General features: G+C 45.2%; 1 protein-coding gene across 7 annotated transcripts in view; it reads right to left on the bottom strand.

The window, feature by feature from the left end:
• The window catches only part of LOC101953340 (collagen alpha-1(XXVII) chain), a 258,835-nt gene that overhangs the window by 108,223 nt on the left and 126,869 nt on the right, over positions 1 to 23,743 (bottom strand). For all 7 annotated transcript variants that reach the window (XM_065572707.1, XM_065572704.1, XM_065572703.1 and 4 more), the window contains 5 exons: positions 22,903 to 22,956; positions 17,024 to 17,068; positions 8,662 to 8,715; positions 8,165 to 8,209; positions 1,432 to 1,485 (listed from right to left, as the gene is read on the bottom strand). In XM_065572707.1, coding sequence (XP_065428779.1) covers positions 1,432 to 1,485; positions 8,165 to 8,209; positions 8,662 to 8,715; positions 17,024 to 17,068; positions 22,903 to 22,956 — 252 coding nt within the window. The remainder of the gene's footprint in view (positions 1 to 1,431; positions 1,486 to 8,164; positions 8,210 to 8,661; positions 8,716 to 17,023; positions 17,069 to 22,902; positions 22,957 to 23,743) is intronic.

Raw genomic sequence — 23,743 nt, 5'->3', positions numbered from 1 at the left:
AAGACCGAGTTCTAGAAGGACACCTATAGTTAACATTGCTGTACAGTCACATTTCTCCAACATCCTCTTCTTTCTTGCTCTCGTAAGGCCAGCTGTTGAAAGTCCTTTGATTGGTGGTTTCCCCAGCCAAAATCCCAGCACAGTGCATCCTATGGCATAGGGATCTCTTGGTTTCCCATCTCTGAGCCGTAGAGTTTTACATGCTAATACTTAGGGTGACCAGATAGCAACTGTGAAAAAACAGGACAGGGGATGGGGTAATAGGCGCCTATATAAGAAAAAGTCCCCAAAAACGGGACTGTCCCTATAAAAACGGGACATCTGGTCACCCTACTAATACTCCAACTCTACTCCCTACAGGTCCTTACACAGCTGTTCACACACATCAACCCCTGGCTGCCAGGCATATATGCATGCTTGGCCCCTTACACCTGTTACACAGGCAACCCACACATCTGTTCCCTGGGATCCGGCACACGGACACTTCCCCTCTCTGCTACGTGGTCTTCCTGGCTAATGCAGGCAACCTCCTTCTCTGCACCCAGACATCCAGCACACACCTCCTCACAGCATCTTTTCAGTGGGACATACACACATTGCTCCCCAGCACGTGGAAAACACACCCTCTGCACTCTGATCCTAAGAGCTACACAGACGGTTTCATACTGTACTGCGTTCACCGGTACGTAGCACAAAGACACTCATGCTATCATAGGGCAGGGACCTGGCATGCATGCTTTCTTTGCCTGAAATTCCCTGCTCTCTGGTTGTATTCGCAGGGACACATGCTAAAGACCTATAGATTCTAGGGGCCAAATTCAATCCTGGCATGAGCAGGGTCACCCACACTGATGCCAATGATCTGTACCCTCTAATATGGCCCTAAGAACATATAAGCTATTGTAGGGAGGTGTGGCTGACCACTACAGAGGCCCCAGTCCAGCAAAGCACGTAAGCACATGGGTAGCATTAATCATACCAGTAGTTCCACTGAAGTCAATAGGACTCCGACTGCTCGTGCTTAAAGTTATGCATATGCTTAAGTGCTTTGCTGCTTTGGGGCCTAAGTCCCTGTAGCAGACAAATTCACTGACTCCGCAGCCAGCAGACCATGCATCTTGCTCCTAATCAGAAGAACTTGTTCCATCACTTTCAGTTTCTGCAGGAGGTTATGGCCCTTTCCATAGGAAGCACCTTATTTTCCCATACAGAACTGCATGTTTAAAAAAATTTGCATTCTATTGATTTTGGTTTGAGAAGCTCTCAGAGTTATGCAGAGTGGGGGGTGAATCTGAGGGTGCAATGCAAGTAACTAGTGTCTTTATGACCGGAGGAACCAGAGCTTTCAAAAGAACATGGTTTGAATATGAGCTGAGAAAGCCGGCAGCTATGCATGTTATCTATGTAAGAAGAAAAATTGAAAGCAATTACCTTGTCTCCTTGGAATCCAATATCTCCTGGAACACCTGGCAGTCCCTGATCACCCTGAATACACATCACCAAAGACAGTTACAATATACACCATCAATGGCAAAACGGTCCAGGTCTATAGACAATTATACGATGTACTGCACGGCAGAAATTTCATTTCAGGCCCCTTTCAAACAGAACTGGTGACAAACCAAAGGTCATATAATCCATCACAACAATCTTGAGCAAAATATGCCTTTCCTAACAACAAATCTAAACTGAGAAACAAAACCACAGGAGAGAGAAAATAAATACCTGGGCCTGCTGTGAAAAATGTTAGACGAGAGGACTACAGGCTGCTTTTCTCTTGCTAGTAGCAACCACACAGGGGATGAAATGTCAAAATACAGCTGAGCAAAACAGCCAGCTTGCTTATTGGTAAATGGAATTCTCCTCTTAGGTTGTTCTCCTCTACACAGCCTGGCTCCCGGGGCGGAGGGGTGGGGGGTGGGGATGTGTGTGTTCTGAAGGCATAGCCTGGGACTGGGAGTACTGATCAACCCCTTCCCTACGTATTGGACATCTACTGAAATCCCTCAGTACCAACCTACTGCAGAAATCTAGGCTGGGATTTCCAAAGGGGTTTAAGCACTTAACGCTGACTTACTTTCAATGAGACTTAGGTCCCTTTGAGAATCGCGGCCATGAAGTCTGACTAAGAAATCGACAGGCTAGCACTGAGCTGTTAGACAGATGACCTAATACGGGACCTTTGTTTTCTCCAAATTGGTAGAGGATCCCTACTTTCTGGGCACCTAGAAACAACTGTTCCATCAGAGGAACTGATTAGGAAATCAGATTTGGGAAACCTGCTCTAATGAATAGAGAGGAAAGGGGGGAAGGCAGTTTCTCTCCCCCACACAAATGTGAGAAGTAATCTTTATAAAAGTTTTGCATGATGACAAAGCCAAATAGCAGCAAATGCTATGGAGGCTGCATCTCATACACATTGTGCCTTCAGTCCATCCAGACCTGGCTTTCTTATAAGAGAGCAGCACAGAGTAACGCATACGGCTATACTTCTAAATGGAATCTATATGGAAGACAAACTTTAGATGTAGAGTCACAGACTTCCAACACTTGAGAAAAAAGCCCCAGGAGGAGAGATTCCACTCAGGTTAACAACTGAGCACTCAATGATTATAGAAATTAATGAGCATAACTGCTTCTCTAAATGTGCAGGAGAAGTGGAAGTGCCACCACTTTGTTAAGATGAACCCTGAGTATGGGAGTCATTAGAGATGGAAAAGACCTGTTGTACGGTCCAGCCCATCTCCTTGCTAATGCTGGATGGTTCCAATTGTCTAATGTCCTGCATTTTCTAGTCTTTTCTCCACCCTAGCCTTGAAAATCCCAACTCACTGGGCTGCCATCCCTTGCCCTGAGAGATGGGAGAGCAGCCTGGGGTGAAGAAGCTGGGTTTGTTCTGAGAACCAGCCTGCCTTTGTCAAACCTGGTAACTGAGAGCCATAAGAAAAGGTTTATTTGTTTCATAACCAAGCTGATACGATATGCATTAAAAAAACTGCTTAAAAGGAAAATACGTGGAGGTCCCAGACCTGCGCAGGCTAAAAAGATTCCAGCTAAAGACTAAAGTAAGTGCTCATGGATGGGAGTGATACTTTATCCTACATAAAGCCATTGATACAGATCATCTGAAAGAGAAATCAGTCTTCAATCATCTTGATGAGGTAGGGGTGAGGAAAGAAGTGGTAGTTCATGGGAAATGTGTAAAGATGATGTTAAGGAACAGAGTTCCAAGTCTGGATGTGCAGAGGGGCTTCTACCTTACCACAAGCAGATAAGTTATGGACAGTCCCACATTATCATTCTGGAACTAACCATTCTCTTTGGAACAGAGGCTTCCCCATAAGGGTTTATAATGAAGACAAGGGATCCTCCAGAGGAAGAGATTAGGGTGCCCTGGCTTATGTGAGACTAGAGGCTGTACCCATTGTCATTGACCTTCAAGGCATTGAGGGTATAGAACCACTCATGGGATGGATTCAGGAAGCACTAGCCAAGCGTGGCATGCCCCGTGTATATCTGTCCGGCTGCTATCCATGGTGCCACACAGTCTATAGCATTTCAGCAGTGTGGCTGGAATGTGTGTGTGTTTGACATGGATTAGGCATATTTTGTTGCAAAGCATGCAGAAACTTTTAATTCCTCTGCTGTGTTGCCTCATACAATCGGTGCTGGGAAGGGGGATAACTACCTCAAAGAGCTTGGAGCAGACCTCCCTGGCAAAGGGGTGAAGGGAGCTTTCCTTCATTGTGGAAAAAACAACCCAGGAGCTGGAGTAGGCCAGAAGACCACGTGCTTCTCCTGTAACTGTCTAGGTTAGGAAACTGTAATAGCAGGGTTTAATGGGACACTGCAGCTGTATAACTAAAGTAACTCTAGCTCTTCCTTACGAAGATCCTGTAAACTGCAGTTCTGAGGCTCTCCTGAGCCTTCGAGCCATCTACACTAGCTAGTAACCAGGTTGTGAGATGGTATGGTTGACATGCAAACTCAACCTGGTTAGCATATGAAGACTTTCAAAGGTGACAACCTGACACACCAAAAAGGGCCTGGGCGTTCAAAGGATGGGTACTCAGCACTTCCTGAATGCGAGGCGCCATTAAGATGTCCGAGATTGGGCACCCAAAGTCACTAGACACTTGAAAATCTTGGCTGTGGTTCCTTATTGTTTTGACCCCAGTTTGTGAGCAGGATTGTTACCAAGACTGTCAGTCTCTAACATAGCTGTGACGTGCAGATGGGACCCCCCCCCCCGCACACATCCTTATCTGCTGTGTACATGAGTCAGGCAGTCCTACTTCCCGGGTGTGTCTGTGGAAGGGCATTCTAAAGTGCATGGCAAAAACATACCCCACCTTGTACCTCCGGCAGGGCCTGCTTGAGACAGTGCATTCTCCTGAGGGAGCCCGGGCAGCTGACACAAACATGGATGTGCAGTGTGAAGGGTGTGCACAAGCCAACACACTTGACATGTGGTTGCGTAGTGGAAATGCTGCTGTGTGGAGGCTGAACTGTGTTAGCTGTAACTACGTCAAACAGTGTGTCAGAGCCCAGCTATGGTTCAGAAAGTTTATCTGTGATGTGGATGGGGACACCAGTGCGTTCAGCCAAGGAGTTCCCCATAACCTTAGCCACCACACCCAACAGAAAGGGATTTATATTAGTTATATTCATACCTCTATCCCTTCCTGATTATCTGTTTGCAGAGGCAGCACCCAGGAAAGGACAAATGCTGGCAACATCCCAGAGATGGTGGTAGACAAATTCTCAGACAAGATAGATACAAAAGGGAAACATGGGTGCCAAGGAAGTGTCTTAGGTTTCTGGCCTTTAGGGCAAAGGAGAAGTTTGGATAAGGAGACAGTGGAAGATAGTGGTGAAGTTAAGATCTGACAGGCAGAAGAGGGATATTAAGGGATCAGAAAAAGGCCATGGGCCACATAAAACCCATGTAAAATGCACAACAGAGGTGGAAACTAGTAATGAGACATCCAGGAGGCGAATGCAGAACGGAACCTTCTTAGTTTCAAGTCACCTCTCCCACTCCACTCTACGCAGAGGGGCACCATGACCAAAATGGAGGGCAATCTGGGGATTGTCCTCTCACTACAAAAGGAGTTTAATTATATCTGAGACTTCTATTAACAGATTCAATTGTATAGCATATAGGGAGGAAATACGAGCATCAAAGAAAGATGCTGAGGGACCTAGTAGTGGTTGGGATGGAACGTAGTTTCACAGAACTGAAAGAGGAAGGAAGCAAAAGTAAAAGGATGTCTTGCTGCTAAGGCAATAGACTGGGACTCGAGAGTTGGGGTCAATTCCTGTCTTTGCCAGAGACTTCCTGGGTGACCTTGGGCATCTCTCTGTGCTTCAGTTCCCCACATGAAAAATGAAGATGACAATCCTTCCTTTGTCGGTCTTGTCTATTTAGACTCTTTGTAAGCTCTTTGCAGGCAGGGACTGTCTCTTACTGTGTGTGTATATACAACGCTAGCACAACCAGGTCCAGTATCAGACAGGGTCTCTATGTGCTACTAGAATACGAATAATAAAAAAACATAATACAGCAAGATAGGAAAGAAGACACCTGTTTCTTGCTCATGGTGCACAACATAAAAATAGAATGATCAATATGACCAAAAGATGCACTAAGATAAAGAAGCATGAGACCAAATGAATACAGCAGGTTACTGATCACTTAGAAAAGCTAAGTTTAAGTATTAGAAACAGGCCAACTGACTGCACCCTGATGCCAAAAAAAATCACAAAACCAAAAAGCTGAAGAACATAGGCCGAAAGAAAATCCAACTTTCCCAATCTCACTATTGAGCGGATATGTCTCGTTTGTATCTGTGCAAGTGAGTGCAGCATATTTTGAGATTTTGGCCTCTCGGGTAAAAGGCTTTATAGCTAAAATATGAAAACTGACTGCGGTCACCTGTGTGAAAGAGAACTAGGCTGTCAAAGCCTACATGGATTTTATTTACTTGGCCTTGTGTTTCCCAGGGCTTTGGCTGTGAGACTGTTGGAAAGGATGCACCCAAGTCGTCTGGAAGCTTTCTCCCATTTGTGATATCATCGCTGGGTTGGTCTGTTTTTCTGACAGTGCCCCAGGATATTGAAATGAAAAGTCAACTCATTAAGGATAGAGAAGGCTTGAGCTAGATCATTTGTCATTCTTGGAGTGGGAAAGGGCCTTAATGAAAGCCAGGCAGGAAGCGTGCCCAGTCAGAGGAGGATGTAGTGGGAGAAGTGGTCAGAGAAGGGAGAGAAAACTCTGGGTCCTTCCAACCTTGCTGAGAAAGAAAGAGAGAGAGAGGCTGAAAGCAGGATGGCAGGTAGCAATGAAAGAACAATGGGTAGGGGCCGGGGCACTAGACTGGGGCACAGGAGAGCCAGATCCAATCCCCTAGAACTTTCTGACTTCACAGGGGTGTTGTAAAGATAAATACATTAAGGACTGTGAGGCGCTTAGACACTATGGTAATGGGGGGGAATAAAAGTGGGTTAAATAGACAGATCTGATCATCTTTGTAAAAAGGGGATAAAGATACTGCCTGTGAGGCCAATTCTTAAGGGATTCAGCATCTTAAGGACAAGCCAATTCTTCAGGGAGAGCAGGCTGCGTTGACGGGAGAGTTTGTGGGCCCTTGGAGTTAGTGCTGGGTCAGGATTCCTGCTTATAGCGATCATGACTCACCCTTATAGGGAAGTCTCCCTTCTGCCCAAACATGCCTTGTCCCAAGTTGTCCCCCCTCCCCCCCACTCTCCCAGAGGCATGAGGTGGTTTAGAGTAGAAACTGAGCCTGGGTACATGGGAGTGCTACAGTGAGCTGCTAGCACAATGCAGAGCACGAGGGCATCTGGCTCCTTGACATGGCTTCCCTATACATGGTTTAGTGCCGATAGACCACACTTTAAAAACAGCAGCAAGTGAATGAATTCAACACTGCCATTAAAACACATTCCAAAAATAGGAGGAAGACAATACAATTACTTCTCCTTTGCTCTATCCTCCCAAGCAGTCAATGTCATAAGGCTAATTACCCTATTGCATTGCCCTCTTCTGAAGGAAGAAACAAACCCTACAACCAAGCATCTGCAGGAGGCTGTCATTTATGGGCGTTAGACCGGTCTACACACACACTTGCCCTGGTTTAACTCACGGTGCATTTTAAGCCAATTTAGTTAAACCATGCAACTCCCACCCCTTATTTCCACTTCAAAGTGGCTTGTATCAATTTAGTTTAAATCGATTCTTCCTCATCAGCAAACTAACTTGATATAAACCAATCTTAACCTGAAATAAGAGCAGTTACATGAGGTTTTGCATCTCTTAATGTTGTTTTTTAATCGAGGTTCCAGTAGGTACGTCTCATCCAGCTTCTGTGCTGGTCTCTCAATCACCTTCCTCATGAGAAGAAAGAACATGGCCTGCATGTTTGTGTCATATTGCGAGACACCCTGAAACATGCCCTAATAAATGAAAGTGGCGACAATGCTGATAAAGCCCTACCTCTACCCCAATCCAGTGATAAGATCTAAACACATAACAAAACCACATTGTCATACAATGCATTATATATAACCCAAACACAATAGCATCATTGTAAAGACAGAGGAGCTAATCATGATTAGCCTAGAAAGCTCATCCAAAAGGGAAATATTACCCAATGGGGTTTTCCGCCCGCCCCCCCCCCCCCCCTTTTTTAAAGGAAGTGGTGTTGAGATGAGGTGGAAGTTCTTAGGGAAATAAATTTTCATACCACGGGCTTTCTATAGCAGAGATTCTTGTCATCAGAGTAAGATTCATGCTGATCTCAAATCCCCACCCTAACAGTTGTGCCTATATTTGTTACCAGAAAAACTAAAAGGGTAAGATCATATACACTGTAGCAATGTTCCCACCCCATGTGATGCCTTGGGAAGAGTTCTGTAGGCCAGGGACTGGGTGGACATCTTATTTAAAAGAAAGGAAAATAAAAATGGGAGTCTCAAGAAAGGAGAACAGATGCTAAATGATGAAGAGGATGGGATTTCTGGTAGACAGCCAGAAGAGGAAGGAGAATGGGGCACATAACGTGGTGCAGAATACGAAACAAGCTACAAGTGGGATTTCACATGCAGAATAAAACACAGTGCAATAAGGGAGTATTCAGATCACCTTATCACCTTTCAGTCCATGTTCTCCAGGGTTTCCCATCAGCCCCTGAAAAGAGAGGAAGCCCAGATTGAGTTTGAGCACTGCTACTGTATCCTGAAGACTTGAATCAGGTCTTAGTCACTGACAGGGCTAATGGGACCATAGACCAAAAAGCATGGCATCCAGGGTCATCTGGCCTGGGCCACAGGTTCTGCACCAGGTCTCTCCCCATACAGCCTCTGAGGTGAATCATCGGATTTACTGCCAATTACCCCTCGTGGTCTGGAGTTGCACAGAGAAAATGCTCCTCGCATTCCCCAGCAATCCACACCTGCTGCAGACTGCCAGAGTGATGTTCTGTCTACCATCCTTTACTGGCCAGTGGACAAATATTACTGCCCAACCTTCTCCTCGTAAAGACGACCACTTTCACCCAAACAATGAACTGAACAAGCTTCAGGCAGAGTCGTTCCTGGTTTGGATAGATAAGAGAGCACAAGGCTCAGTTACTCTCTTACCTTAAGTCCCTTTGGTCCTGGATAACCTATTGGTCCGAGCGCGCCCATATCTCCCTGGTAAGAGAAACACAATAAATCAAATGTATTAGGTGTGTAGCTGATGGATCCTGATATATGGCATGAAAACCCTCCTGCCAGGGCCCCTAACCCTATTCACCAGTTCACTGGGATGAGTAACATACACAGAGGATTTTCTTGCTGTTTGAAAACTTAAGAGCCACATTCTGTTCTCCTTAAAGTTAATGGAAGTTTTGCCATTGACTTCAACGGAAGCAGGATCCTGTTAGTCAAGAGATTTATAATCAGTGTATAGATAGCTGCTAAGTATAGAAATAGCAAGTATATGCCTTATAGAATACTGAAGAAAGAAGAGCAACTTCTACCCACATCACATTTTTAATTCAGAATGAAGGACACCAAAGCACTTTGTAAATGTAACTAACTGAGACAGAAGCGCTCTGCAGGGATCACTTCATCCACTACTGAAATGCAGCCAACTTGGTGGAGAATTGTTAAAGTTCAACAATGCACAACACCAAAAGAAAAAAGGAATGTTCCAGTCCTGCTCCCATGGACGTTCATGCGCTTCAATGGGAATACGGACAGGCCCTAAAATAAGAAATATAGACTATGTATAGAAATATATCCCGTTGAAATCTACACAGTGAAATTAAGTAGGTGGAATACCACCTAACTTCCAAAACTCAATATGGGATTAACAGCTAAGGAATATACACCAAGAAAGTTCTTCACATACAGAATCTAAAATATGTGCTGCCGAGGGTGGGGAGGGGGTAGGAGACTAAAAGTGAAATGGTAACAATATGAAGTTAGGAAAGCTATGGATTAAATTCAGCGGATTCTTGGATCTACATTCAAGTCTAAGAATCAAATCTAGACCTGGTTGAAGCAGGGGCCACTCCAACGAAGCAGGTCTGAAATTTGACCCAATTACTTTTGTACCGTCTCCGGTAAAGCTTGCTACATAATCTGTTTAACAGTTTAAAAAGTACTTCCATAACAGCACTGCTGCACTGAAACAGTCAAAGGTAACAGACCAATACTCTGCTGCATTTTTATTTCTGTTGTTTCTTTATTCTTAAATTGTTAGCCCCTGGGCTCTCTTAGCAGACTCCTATGCTGGGATTGTAAAAAGAGCCTAAGGAAGTTTGAAACTGAAAGGGAGTTGGGTGCCTAACTTCATTAGATTCCAGTTTATTGGATACCTAGTGAGATCTTGGCAAGGGTGGTCTGGCTCATTTAGCTGTCTTTGTACAGCTCGCTTGCTACATTTTCAACCATTCACTGTGGCTGGTGCTTTAAACACCACTGAGGTTGTATCATGAACCCTGGTGAATTGATACATTTCCCTCCATCCCTCTGTCCATCAGGATTAAAGAACAGTTATAGATGGATCCACATCTGCAGTGAAAAGTCCTTTTCAGAAGAAATCCCAGAAGTTCTAAATGAACTCCTACGCCAAAAGTTCTTCAAATCCAGCGGTGGAGAGAATGGTGCAATTCACTGAAGAAGATTTCCACATCCAGGGCCCTCTCCCACAGTGCATGAAGCATCATATCCCGCTATGCAATACACATGGAGCTGACATTCAAGAGCATGAGCTACCCAGAGCGGAGAAGACAATGGCTGGCTCCTGTTAAGTTAGAAAGTGGTCCTCTGATTCCTGTCACATCCAACATTTCAAACCTGAGCCCTCCTTGGGGATATCAATCTATCTGAATCCCTAATGCTCCCTCAGAAGTTGAAACAATCTGTTCATTTTTTAATTCAATAACATCTTTGTATTTGAATCCTGGATTGAGGGTTATTTACAAGTCTGTCTTTGGCATTGTTTTAAAAAGGAGTTTTCAGCATTTTGCAAGCCATTTAAACTCCAGAGGAGAAATGGCTGGGTTAATTCAGAACTTTAATTTATGCTAACATTCTGCTGAGGAGGCATTTTTTTAGTGCTAGTATAAAGGCACATTCCCAGAGCTGCTATTTTCTATCATATTATTACAAGCATTTATTTGGCACTCATTGGTATCCTAAGTGGGCAAGTTACAGGGCTTAAGTTGAGACGTAGCACCATGCACCCCTGGCTGCTGCTCCCTAGAGCTTTACAAGTCTGCTAAGAAACCAAAGTTTAATCATTAGGAATGGTTGGGGCATAGAGGTACATCTTACAGCTCATCTACGATGCACCAGGTTCATATTTAGTCGGATTTCTGGGTCAGAATTTCTCCCATTCTCTTTAGTTCTTGAACAGTGATGGATTTTCCTCTTCCGTTATCTGTGGCACTAAACCAGTGATTCTCAAACTGTAGGTCATGAGGTTATTACATGGGGGGGTCGCGAGCTGTCAGCCTCCACCCCAAGCCCCGCTTTGCCTCCAGCATTTATAATGATGTTAAATATATAAAGTAGTGTTTTTAATTTATAAGGGGGGGGCAGTTGCACTCAGAGGCTTGCTGTGTGAAAGGGTACTAAAGTTTGAGAACCACTGCACTAAACCATTACCGGAGCCACATGAATGAGGTCTATGGAACACACACTTTAATTATACTTTGTCTGCTCTGTTGTCTAGTAAACACGCCAGCTCATGTACTATTAACTGATTTCACAGGTGCTCTCTGCAGAGCACTGACTTAGAGCTAGAGCCATATGGCTAGCACTGCAATACTAACTCCAAGGGGATATTTTCCACCTCTAGTTCGGTCACTGCAGATAAGTATTTGGGATACAAAATGAAGAGGTGAAAGCTCACTCACACTCCATTTCTCTTTTTTCCTGTGGAACCTCAGGGTTACAAACAAACATTCCCGAGGTGTTCGTAACTGTGAACAAAACATTATGGTTGTTCTTTTTAAAAGTTTACAACTGAACAATGACTTCATCCAGCTTTAGAACTTTACTATGCAGAAGAAAAATGCTGCTTTCCCTTTAAGTAGTTTATTTTTAACACAATCATGTACTGTATTTTCTTTTCTTTCTTTTTTTTTTTTTTGTCGTCATCTCTGCTGCTGCCTGATTGTGTACTTCCAGTTCCACAGGAGGTGTGTGGTTGACTGGTCAGTTTGTAACTCTGAGGTTCTACTGCACTCTTCCCTTTCTGAGGAGGAAACAGCCACAACTCTGCTGGTTCCTTGGAACAGGCTTATGGTATCTTTCTCAGCACTCGTCAAAGCTGGTTTATTTTTGCTGGAGCGGCTCATCTCCACAGAGACTTAAAAACAGTATTTTAGTCCTCAAGAGCTTGATGTTGTTTCTCTGGCTCAAATGGAGCTTTCTGGGGCTTTTAAAAAAGGATATTGAAACAATCACGGACCCAGCAAGGAAAGCAACTTGCAAGGATGCTGGAGCGCTATCGGCTCTGATTTCTATCATCTGTGGATGGGCGAGAGAAGGATTGGGAGATGGGGAAGGATAAAAAATAGTCAGGGATAGGCATACCCCAACAGCCTGGAAATTCTGCTGTGGTGAGGACTCTTTACCCTTGTGGCACTAATGCGTCAGGCTAGGAAAGACGCTAGAGTTCATGTTATTAAAAAAAAGCTTTCACAGGTCTGTATTCAAACAGGCTTCGGATCGCTCTCTCCCCCATGAAGGGAGCCAGTGATACAGTGCACCAAGCTCTCCTGTAATGTGTAAATAAACAGGGAAGCCTTTGCTGGAGGAATATTTCTATAACAGGAGGTCATGTGGCTGCAGACTCACCGCGAGTGCTGAGCTGAGGCTGTATTGAAACAGATCCCCTTTTCATACCTTCCAGCATAAAGGCTTCTTGTAGGAACGCATTTACTTAGCGCTCACCCACACGGCTAATTACGAAAGCAGGAGGCTCCAGTTACAACTAATTCTGCTCTTCAGCCTTCCAACAGCAAAGCAAAAAACCCCTGCAGGGAGCTTGGAAGCCACTGGAAAATGGGGCCATGGTTCTCTGAGCATTCAGAACTGGGACAGGAGGAAACTATTGCATGAAGTTTGGCAGGGTGCAGGTATGTGGGCTTCAAGACACGCAGTGCATGACCCCAACAATTAATGTCACCTTAAGGAAGCTGTTCTAGCCATGCCTAGTCAGACTGCTGACCCTGCGCTATGAAAAGAGCCTCTTGCCACCAGCTGAGAAGAGAGGGGAGTTGGAGGTAGAGAAGATCCACCATCTCCCCCTTTCTTACTCCGTGTGGCAGGGAGGATGGAGGGATGATAAGGAGGAGACAGGGGATGAGGTGGAGTGGAAGGAGGATGGGGGTCCCTTCCTAGGTCAGCCTTACTAAGGGTCTCCTAAATCCACCCACTCTCCAAACCAGCTCCTCCTGGAGGATTATTACAAATCCCTTGGAACCATGTCTAGCACAAGCTCCCTTGCACAAAGTGCGTGAAGAAAAAACTCACTTCTCTCCTCATGTTTTATATACAGAGCTGAAGCAACTCATCCTCTGCAAGTACTGTGACATCAAGAGTGCTCTCCACTGCCTACAGATGCATGCAAGAGAGAACTTCTCCCCCAGACAAACTCCCACCCTTTGGAGCCCCCGTTTCCCAGAACCTTCCCAAGCCTGAATGGTAGCAGCCTCCTTGGATGCTAGAACAACAATCCCTAACCATTGTCTAGTGTGAATGTGTTGATATTTCCAATGGAAACTGCCTAGATTTGCCTTTGTAGAGTGGGTCGCGCTTTCTGGGGTTTTGGAAACCTAAAGTAGGAACTATTTGCTTTCAAAGCAAAGAAGTGACATGCACGGTTCAAACTCAGATAGGTCACAGACCCTGTTGTATTAATTTAGATGGAACAAAGAGGCCCCCCCCAAATCAAAGATGTTAACATAACCCAGTCACTGTCCAACATTAAACAGTGTTAAACAAGGGTCAGGGTTCGGAATAAAGAGACCTCAGCCTGCGTGTACCATGGCAAACTCACCATTAAAAATCCTTATAACCTTTTATTAAAGATACAGAAAGAGAAGGAAAAAGAGTTAAAGCATTTGAAATATACATGATTAAATAAGGTTTTCTTTGTAACAACATCCCATGTTCTTTTCCCTTTTAGCTGGAGAGTTTTTAAGACAGAAAAGCCCCCTTGTTTGACAATCTCTTAAATGGTATCAAAGATGGTAATAACTGTCCTTTTGCGGGGGAAAGTTTGTTGAAATGGGCTGGAGCGGTTGTTGTTCAAGTCCAATCCCTGCTTCCTCAGAAGACAAAACAAAAGACAGACACACAAGGGGAGAGAAGAGAACAGCAAAGATAGAAAATTCCACTTCTGTCTATGGTGTTGACTTTCACCTCAACCTCACTGCTGGGAAAAGCACAGGACCAGCGCACAGTCTTATCAGCCTCTTCGAGACCAGGCAAACTTTTCAGGCTTTTTAGGGCATTTCATTTAGCTGCCTTTCAGGTCATAGGCTCACAGCAGTGCTGCAAAATACGCAGTCTTGGCCAGCGGAGCCAGACTCTTATTAGCCAGGAAAGAGAAGAAATAAGGTGAGGAAGGAAAAGGACTCATGGGGCGTTGGTAGGGGAACAGGGACAAAGTCTCACATCCAAGGTGTTGGCTGGGACTTAGCAGGAGCTGGAGGAGGTGGCCGTGTCATCTGGCTGCCTCTCTATGGCCTGGTCAAGGCATCTTTCAGGGTCAGGATGAAGAAAGCCCGGGATCCCAGGAGATGGCAGCCATAAAGGTGAAGCCTTCTCCTTCCCAATCTCTCATCTTTCAATCAGACAGCAGCACAATAGTCAGCTTTTCCTTCTAAAGTCTCTTTCTGGGGACTCCAAGAAAAAGGGGAGTGATGGGTGGAATAGTCCATCCCCTCATTATTTTGTCCATCAACAAGCCTAATTTCTGACACACCAATTTTGCTTCATTGATTCTTGGTCTGACACGGTTCTTATTTACCAGCCATGATCTTAACACAGTCCTTGAATTAGATCAGTAATTTTGTTTGGACTAATTCAATCTTTCCAGCTCGCTTTTGCACCTTTTCCCATCAACATTTGTTGTCCGAGTTTATTGTGACATTCCATGAACTTTCACTTACTCCTCCCAACTGAGTTCACAATTAGGGCAAATTAGCAGGCCCAATTATTTCAACAACCCTGGCCAGAGGGAGCGCACGCTTTAAGGGAATCGGGTGCTAGTGAAGGGGCAGTGACATGGCCAAGCCTAAACACAGCTCCTGCTTACATAGGGATCGCAGCTTTGACCTGCTCCACTGCCAAGTTATCATCATGTAAGTTTCCTGCACTCTCCAGGGCACAATGCAGGGCTATTTTGGCAGATGAGTGAGTGCTAGGAACAGGCTGTGTCCGAATTCCAGATTGGAAAGAAAGCCTCCTAGGGGGATTTTAGTTTGTCTAATTTTTGAGATCTAGTTATCAGCCACATTGCTGAACTATCTCACATGCTGTTCCATTGCCATGCTGGGAACTTCTTCAGACAATCTCCCGGTGGACTTCCACACAGTCACAAGGTACTCCGGGACTGGCTGATTCAGACCATTTCACATGGGCCTACGCTGTGGTACAGGTCCCCTTTTTTATCTGGAGGAGCTCCATGCAATCTGAAGAGAGCGCTTGGAACATCTATGAGTGAAAGTCAAGGATATAGCTTTTGTGATTGCCTGAGAGCATGGAGATGGATTCCATCAACCAAAGCTCTTGCTAAAGACGCTCAAAGAGGCAGGAGTGGTGAAAATTTTGAAGAAACAGTATGTGAGGTCGTCTTTGCTGTCCAGACATTGCAGGTATTTGTCATGGGAGGAGAAAATTTGTATGAAGAAACTGGTGCCCTTTAAAAACATGAGCACAAAATGATTCTCTGGGAAGGAGAAATGTCATCATTCAAGGTACTGGTCTTGAAGCAAATAACTCTTAAGAAGTGATGCCTCTCTCTCTGATCCACAACTGGACAGACTCTGCCCCTCAGTTGTTTTAAAACTGAAGAGCCAGTTTGTGGGAATGCAGGGGAGGTGTGCGATTCTAAAAGTCCTTCATACACCAGACATCTTATCTTCTCAAAGAACAATTGGGAAGAGAGAGGACGGAGTAGGGAAGGGAGAAGCAAACTGAAGGCTGCAACCTTAGCAACCCAAAGCCAGTATTTGAAAGAAATGCCTTTCTGCACTGGAAGCAAGGCCAATCAAGATGGCTCACATAGGACCAGGATGAAGTCCATCATTTGTGTTGGCACGGACAGTAATGTCCTTTGGTTTCTCATAACTTCCAAAAAACCTCCTTTCTTGTGGTTAATGGTACTGGCTGGGCCTCAGGAGACCTGGGTTCAGTTCCTTTGTGACCCTGGGTACGTCCTTGTGCCGCAGTTCCCTATCTGTAAGATGGGGATAATTACACGGTCTTTCTCCCATGTTTTGTCTGTCTGTACGGTCTATTTAGATTGTAAGCTCTTTGGGACAAGGACTGTCCCTTACTGTGTATTGTGCAGCATAATACAGCCCCATCTCAGTTGAGGCGTCTGTGTGCTCCTGTCATACAATGAATGATTACCCCAAGGCATGAGGAGATATTTCATAACTGTTCATAATCTGCACAGCAGATTTCACAGCTAGCCATCAGTGAAGAGGAGACTGTTTCGAATGAATGTTATCTTAACAATAATAATAAAGCTGGTCACTTCTTGTGTATTGAGGGAAATGGCTCCAAACAAAAACAGAGCCCTAAAAAAGTAAAAGGAAAAGTGTCAATCCCGGATCAGAGAGAGCACGTAGGGCATATGCTCATCTCAGCACACAAAGGCTTGTGGGTAAAATACCACCTTCTGTTAAACCAGCTCATGCCCTGCTAAAGTCAATGAGGGTGTAACAGAGGGCAGATTTGAGTGTGTGTTTGTGAGGGGAAGGTGGTTACATTCCCACATATCAAGATGGCAGGGTACTCCTTCATGCAATAATTTCACTGTCCAGGAACCATGCATCCTTCCTTGGTCAAACAATTTAGTTTCCTGGTATTGCTAGTTAGAGGGTCTGTTTTTAAGAAAGAAAGCAGACTCCGACCGGGAATAAATGCACGATCGTATCTTTAAAGAAATACACTGGTAAATGTCACCAAAAGGGGAAAATCACAGAGGACACGCAGGACTAAATTCTCAAGGGCTCTCTTGTGCCTAAAAAAGTTACATACCTGAAATCATCACCTCCACTTCCTCATCCCACTTTGGCACCTCCTCTCTTTGCCTCCCCCCCCCCAGTTTTATCTTCCTCTCCCCCATAAAAAGAAGAGTCACCCCCCCCCCCCCCAAGTCTCCCTCACAAGAGGAGGAGGAGGAAGAAAAATGGTGTGCGATTGCAGTGCCCTGGAAAGGGTTAAAACCCTCAGTAGCCAAAGCTCCATTTGTTTTCGTACTTACAATGAGTCCATGAACTCCAGGAGGACCGGGGGCTCCCAATTCTCCCTAAAAGGAAAGAGACCAACATGGTTACAGGCTCTTTTTAGACAAACAGAGGCTGAAAAATGGCTCAGTGTTTCAAGGTCTTGAAGGAAAAGACCAGCCTCCCCCTCGCACCCTCCCCCCCATTCCAACAGCCTGAGCAATCTAGAGCCTCCATCTTCAGAAAGCATGTTAATGAAGGAGGGCAGCCCCTCAGACAGAGGGCTACTTGTTGTTCTCCTGCAGTCCCCGCAGTTATGTGCTGAGACTGGCTTCCCCTCCTAGGAACAGGCAGGATAAAGGGAGCGTTTCACTGGGTGTTTGGTGGGGGAGGGGTAGGTGAAGGGAGGACAGGGAAGGGGTTGCAGGTGAGAAAGGAAAGGAAAACCGGGGAGGAAGGGAACTGGACAGAGAGGAGGGCAGCCAGGGAAAAGGAAGGAGGGAAGGGGAGTTAAAAGGGATGAGCAGAGCTTGGTGGGAAAGAAATGGGAGCAGCTGCTTTAGCAGTGGAAAGGAGGGAGGTGAGTGGTTACAGGCAGCGACATCTAATAGTGTGTGAAGGCACGACTCATGCCGGGAGATCTGGGTTCCCTCCCCAACTATGTCACCAGCTTCCTGTGTGACATCAGGCAAGTCACGGCACCCTTGTGACTCAGTTTGCCCCTCTGTAAAATGGGGACAATCATGCAACAAAACCTGTCACAAGAGACCACCTGGAAGAAAATAGGGTTGCATGGCATGTGGGGACTTCCAGTAAAGGTGGAACAGAACTGTGGTCAGTACATCTGGGGACATTTTGGGGCTGTCTCCAGTGAGGGGGTTGCTACTAAGAAGCATGATCTCTTGGGCATGCAGGGCTAAGTATGGGGGGCCACAGAAGAGAAGAGGAGTGGGACTGAGCACAGCATGTAGCACCTCCCATTGCACGCGGGGGGTCAACACTGCTGACTACTGAAAGGGCAGGGCTAGGGTCCCTCTAGAGACAGTCCAGTAGTGGCAGCCTCTGCCTAGAGGTGCCAGGGAAGGAAGGGGACTCCTTTCAACCCCTCTTCCTGCACTTTGTACAGCTGCTGACCCCTGCATTTCCAGAAAGGAAATGGGCTTTACTTGCAGCAGCTTCTCCGTGGGGAGGCTGGCCATGCACCCCGAGCATTTTAGCAGGAATCCCTTCAGGATTCTGCTATCGCTTCCTGGACACGCAATTGTAATAACACAGTGAAAAGCAGCACTGGCTGAGCCCTAGGACATGGGATTCTCTAGTAGATCCAGCCTATTCAGAGGGAGCAAGTAATCAGCAATAAATTGAGATGCCAACATTGTTGTAAGAGATGCCACCCTCCCTAGCACACCTCAGAGGCAGATGCAGGCACACACAGAGGTGGTACAGATTTCAGAGTGGTAGCAGTGTTAGTCCGTATCAGCAAAAAGAATGAGGAACACTTGTGGCACCTTAGAGACTAAGGAATTTAATTGAGCATAACAAATAAATGTTAGTCTCTAGGGTGCCCACAAGCACTCCTGGTTCTTTTTGAGGTGGTACTGTTATAGAAGATCTGGTTGATCGTTAACTGCTCATTGGAAACTATGCATTTTGGTGTGACTGTGCCCAAACAACAGGATTCCCTAATCACTCAGTGCCCTCTATGGTTTATCATCCACTATGGATGCCCTGTGTGCAGGTAACCTCGGAAAGAGCCACCTACTCTTACTGGACTCTCAGTAACAGAGCCAACCATTTAGCAAACCAGAGATGCTGACTAGGTTTGTGGTTGAGGCACTGGGCTGGTGCTCAGGAAATATGGGCTCAATTCCCAGCTCCACCATGCAGTTGCCATGGGACAGATTTTCAAAGGCATTTAGGCACCTAAAGAAGCAGACAGGCACTTCTGAAAAACCCCACTCAGCACCTAGGTGCCTAACTCCCATTGAGATCATGTAGCACTCGAAAGCTGGTCTCTTTCACCAACAGAAGTCAGTCCAATAAAAGATATTCCCTTCCCTGCCTGGACTTTTAGGTGCATAAATAGCTTTGAAAATCTGGCCCTCTGTAATTTTGGGCAAGATACTTAAACCCCCTGTGCCTCAGTTCTCCATCTGAAAATGGGGATAACATTTCAATTCCACAGCAAATATTTAGACTGTAAATCTTTAGGTCTTACTATGCACATGTACAGACTTTAGCATAATCCCCCATATCAGCTGAGGCCTCTAGGGGCTACTCATACCAAAATAGTAATATATTCCTTCCCCATTGCAATTTTTAAATAATCTGTGTTGGATCAGATATACCAACTCTAGATAGGCTATCAAAGAAAGTAGCCAGAATTACCCAGGATATGATGTGCACACAGTGGAAGCCATTTTTATCTAGTTCCATACAGTAAAACTCCCTTTTACTGTAAAATTAAGAGAAAATCCTGAATGGTTTCCAATACACTGCAAGGTGCCAGTTGCTTTTCTGCTTACTGTGAGCTTGTTTGGTGGAGAAAGTGAACTTTGTTGAAAGAAGGACCTACCGTGCTTAAGTGTACTGATCTATTCTGAGGAAAGAAATATGTTTATTTTACGGAAAATGGAGAAAAGGACTGTTTTTACACACACACACACACACACACACACACACACACACACACACACACACACACACACACACACACGTTTCCTAATCCCAACCACCCTAAAATTGGTTTTCATGGTAAATTCCTTTCCTGCATACTTTGGACATCTGCTAAAGCTTTGTTCTCTTTGGTGGGATTTCAGAATCATTGGAGCTTCTGGGATAAGGTCTCCTTTCAAAGTTCAGTAGTCATAGCCCCTTTTTGCCTTGTTCAGCTACAAGGGGAAAGATGCTCAATATTATCCACAGCGAGTATGCCTCAGGAGAAGGGGCTCTTTAGTGTCCATGGACTGAGTGAGCCTGATGCTAATTGTCAAAACACACCACAAGGTTTTCCTGCTTGGGAAGGAGAGGGAGTGTATTTCGCCGTGAGGGGCGGTGGGTTAGTCACGCATGCCGGCCTTTCCCTGCCCTAGGAAAGGAAAGCAGAGGTTTCACCGATGCCCTGGCTTCATCACCCTTTATCTTTTCTGGCTATGTTATCCACAACAATAGCTTGACCAGTATCAGTTCCCCAGATTTATCATTATCTCCTGCTTATGAGAGAGGAGTGCATAGCCTGGAAATCAGACTCCATGCTCTCCGGTGGTGCTTGACTCTATCCCTGGGTCAGGAGATAGATGAGGTGAGCTAATCATTGTTTCCCATGTCCAGTTCCTATGATTTTACAACTAATTTAAATGGCCAGAGATCAGGGGAGTGGGGGATATGGAATGTGATGGCTCAACAGTTCTCGGGAAGCTGGCAGGAGGAGACTTGCGGTAGCCTAACTCCTTTCACACTATGAGACGAATGGAAAGAGGATGAGACGCAGACAGCGTCAGCCATCCCCATGCAGCAGCAGAGGAAGGAACAGTACAGTACGGTACAGATGCTGATGCGGCTCAATGGATCAGACACAGGAAGGGGCAGCTCAGGACCCATGGCTGCCTGCCTGCCTGCGATTTAGCCACATATTTCACCTAGCGAACGTGGCGTATGTGTGTGTTCCACAAGCAGACTTTCTGGAATTTTTCTGTGTCTGTGACTCTGCTCGTGACCTCGTGAACCTCCCTTCAAATGAGCCAAAACATTCTGTTTTCATTCTGAAATCTCTGAAGCACATTAATATTTAAAAGCCGTTGATAAGATGAAAGCAGAGCGATCCTTCTGGGTGAATTAAATGGAGAGGACATTTACTTCCCTAGGATCTCTCTAATACTTTGGGAGCTGGCATTCAGCTGCCTTTAAACACATCTTCAGAATGGGCCTTCGATGTCTTGGAAATTTAAAAGTCTGTTCTTGGAAAAGAGAACATCTCTCTGATCATAAATCAGGAGCTCAGACCATCCTAAAGGACTGGTTGTCTTAAGGGATTGGCAATATCTATAAAGCCTTTCATTGCTAGGTCATTGATTCAAACCTAACCCATGTAGGAGTTGCTAGAGCTCACTGAACAGTGGGGAAAAAAACGGCAAGAATATTTTTTAGGAATCAAAAACATTGAATCAACTGCGTTCAGGACTCTTATGTTTTCACTTTGCATTAAAGCTGGAGCAATCAAGCCTGACTAGCAGAAAATGCTTGCAGAAACTGAATTTTATGCTGAATGGAAATTTCAAAACGTGTGCTTTAAGGGTTACTTATACAAATCATCCAATCAGGGAACAGAAACAATACCAGTGACTTGTGTAAATAACCAATGTAGTGTGTATTTCAAAGATCAGCCAAGAACTGTTCATAAACTAATTGGGAGGAAAATTGGCAAAGACATCCATGAATAACTAATATTTTTGAGAAAGTCTGCAATCTGCTAGGAAATATTTTGCGAGCAGGAAAAAAAGCGGTGAACACGTTATTTCTTATGAATTATTTTGCTCTGCTCAAACAGTGATTAAATGGTACCAACATCCAGTTGTTCAGTGGCCTATGTGAAATGAATTGGTGATCTCAGCCCAATTCCTGTGGAACAAGTCCACTTCTTAAAAACCCAGTAAGGGTCATTTGAAAATATAGGAGAGACCAAGAACTGAATGGTCTGGAGACACTTACACCCGGTCATGGCTGGGGCAGAAGAGTAGGGAGGTGTGAAGCCATTTCCTGTGCAGTATCTGGTCCATAGATAGACGCTCCAGAGCTAGCAATTTGGCACCTTTGAACCGGTATTTAAAATTCACTTTAAACGAGAGAGGATCTTAGAGCTTCCTCCAAGTACTCTGGACACACATTTATTAATGATCTGATGGCCGGAGACATGTGGCAGCGTGTTAGCTCATTTACCAGTATCAGGCAAATGAGATGGAATAGAAAGGAGGATGCCAGGAGAACAACCCACTTGCACTTATAGTACAAGCTTAGGAGAGTCAGTGTTGCTAAATGCCTGCCCTGATACTCTAAGGACAGAACAGATAACAATGGGCATGTACCGTTCTCTGAAACGGTTTAGCAAACCAACTGCCTGTTTCATATCTCTGCTGTTAAACATACAGCCTTCCAGAACCCCCCCAGCTGTTCCTACAAGCTGCAATGGCTAAGTGAAACCAGATCAAATGAGGAACCTGGAATTTTAAAATGAGAGAAACAAGGAGTGGCTGTAAAAGCCAAAATGTCACTTGCCAGTTTGGGGCCAATTTCCCTATGATGCTTACATAGGCCCTGATCCCAAGATCAAAGGGAGTCTCTCTATTGACTCAGTGAGCTATGGATCAGGCCCAGATAGGGTGACCAGATGTCCCAATTTTTACAGGGACAGTCCCAATTTTTGGGTCTTTTTCTTATCTAGGCTCCTATTACCTCCCACCCCCGTCCCGATTTTTCACACTTGCTGTCTGGTCACCCTAGGCCCAGAGAGCACAAACTGTTATGGAGGATAATATTGACAGTTGCACGTCAAGTCAGTTAAGAGTAACATCATTCCTCACACCCACGCTAAGTTCCCTACAATTATATCCCTATGGGAAGAAAGTGCTCAACAGGACTGGGGTGCAGGAGAAGCGATGGAGGGGGCAGAGAGGGAAATGGGATGCAGATGGCACTACAATGACCTGTTAACTGAAACACTGGAACTAGCAGTTTATGTAAGAGGGGTTTTCAGAGAAATCTAAAACAACAAACAGACTGACAGCTGCCTGTGAACTCTCAAGACAGCTTCAGCAGAGAGCTTCCTTCAGATTCTAGGCACCCAGCACGGCATAGTACAACAGGATGTAAAATGGAGCAGCAAGAGAGAAGCAGAAGGTCTGCTGAAGACTTTGCAACTTACTGGGTTCCCATCTATGCCTGGAGGTCCTCGTTCACCAAAATCGCCAGGAAAACCCTGAGATTGGGAGGCAAATACAAACAAATGTTGGTTATTGGCACATACTGAGAAAAGAAAACAGACAACTTAATGCTACTCCTGTTTTGCTCAGCGCGGTGTTTTGAAAGCCAGCAGGTTACAAAGCAGGTCTGAGCACAAACAGACTGCCACTTGTGGTGCTTGAATTAAAGATTATGATTAAAAAGCCTCCCAACGCCACCAACGTACTGGAGGAACACTACACGGCCATGTGGCTAAGAACAAGGATTGAGTCTGTCCAGAGGCCAGCAGGAGGTGCTAAAGAGATAGACCACATCTGCAGCATGCTTTGCACCACTCAACCATGAGCCATACATTCAGCAGTAAGAGTCCCAAGAGGTAGAAATCAGAGGAGAAAACAGAGAAGTCTTTAGCCTTGACTATACTGTGAAAAACACCCAGGTGTCAGCAATGGGAATGCAATAGGGGTCAGCAATGGGATAGCCAAGGACAAACCAATTCATAAATCATGGTTGAAACCCGCACAGTGGTTGACCGTGGTTTGCCCTTGTATATTCTTGCAGCTAAAACCATATCTAATACTGGATCAGCTGCATCCATTGCTAACACCCTTTATCAGGAACAGACGAAAATCACAGCTAAGACAAGGCATTGGAGGCTCCAGTGAGGACAGAAGATATGTATGTGTGGGGGGAAATCAACACTTTTGCCTCTTGTAGAGGTTGCTGACAGGTTGTGGAGAAGCAACAGCAGTGCTACAGAAAGTCAGAGTCAGGCACCGAATGCCAGCTTTCATTCGGTTTTA

The sequence above is a fragment of the Chrysemys picta genome, chromosome 18 (genome assembly GCF_011386835.1).
Source record: "Chrysemys picta bellii isolate R12L10 chromosome 18, ASM1138683v2, whole genome shotgun sequence".
Lineage (NCBI taxonomy): Eukaryota > Metazoa > Chordata > Testudines > Emydidae > Chrysemys > Chrysemys picta.
This window is presented reverse-complemented; position numbering and strand designations above follow the sequence as displayed.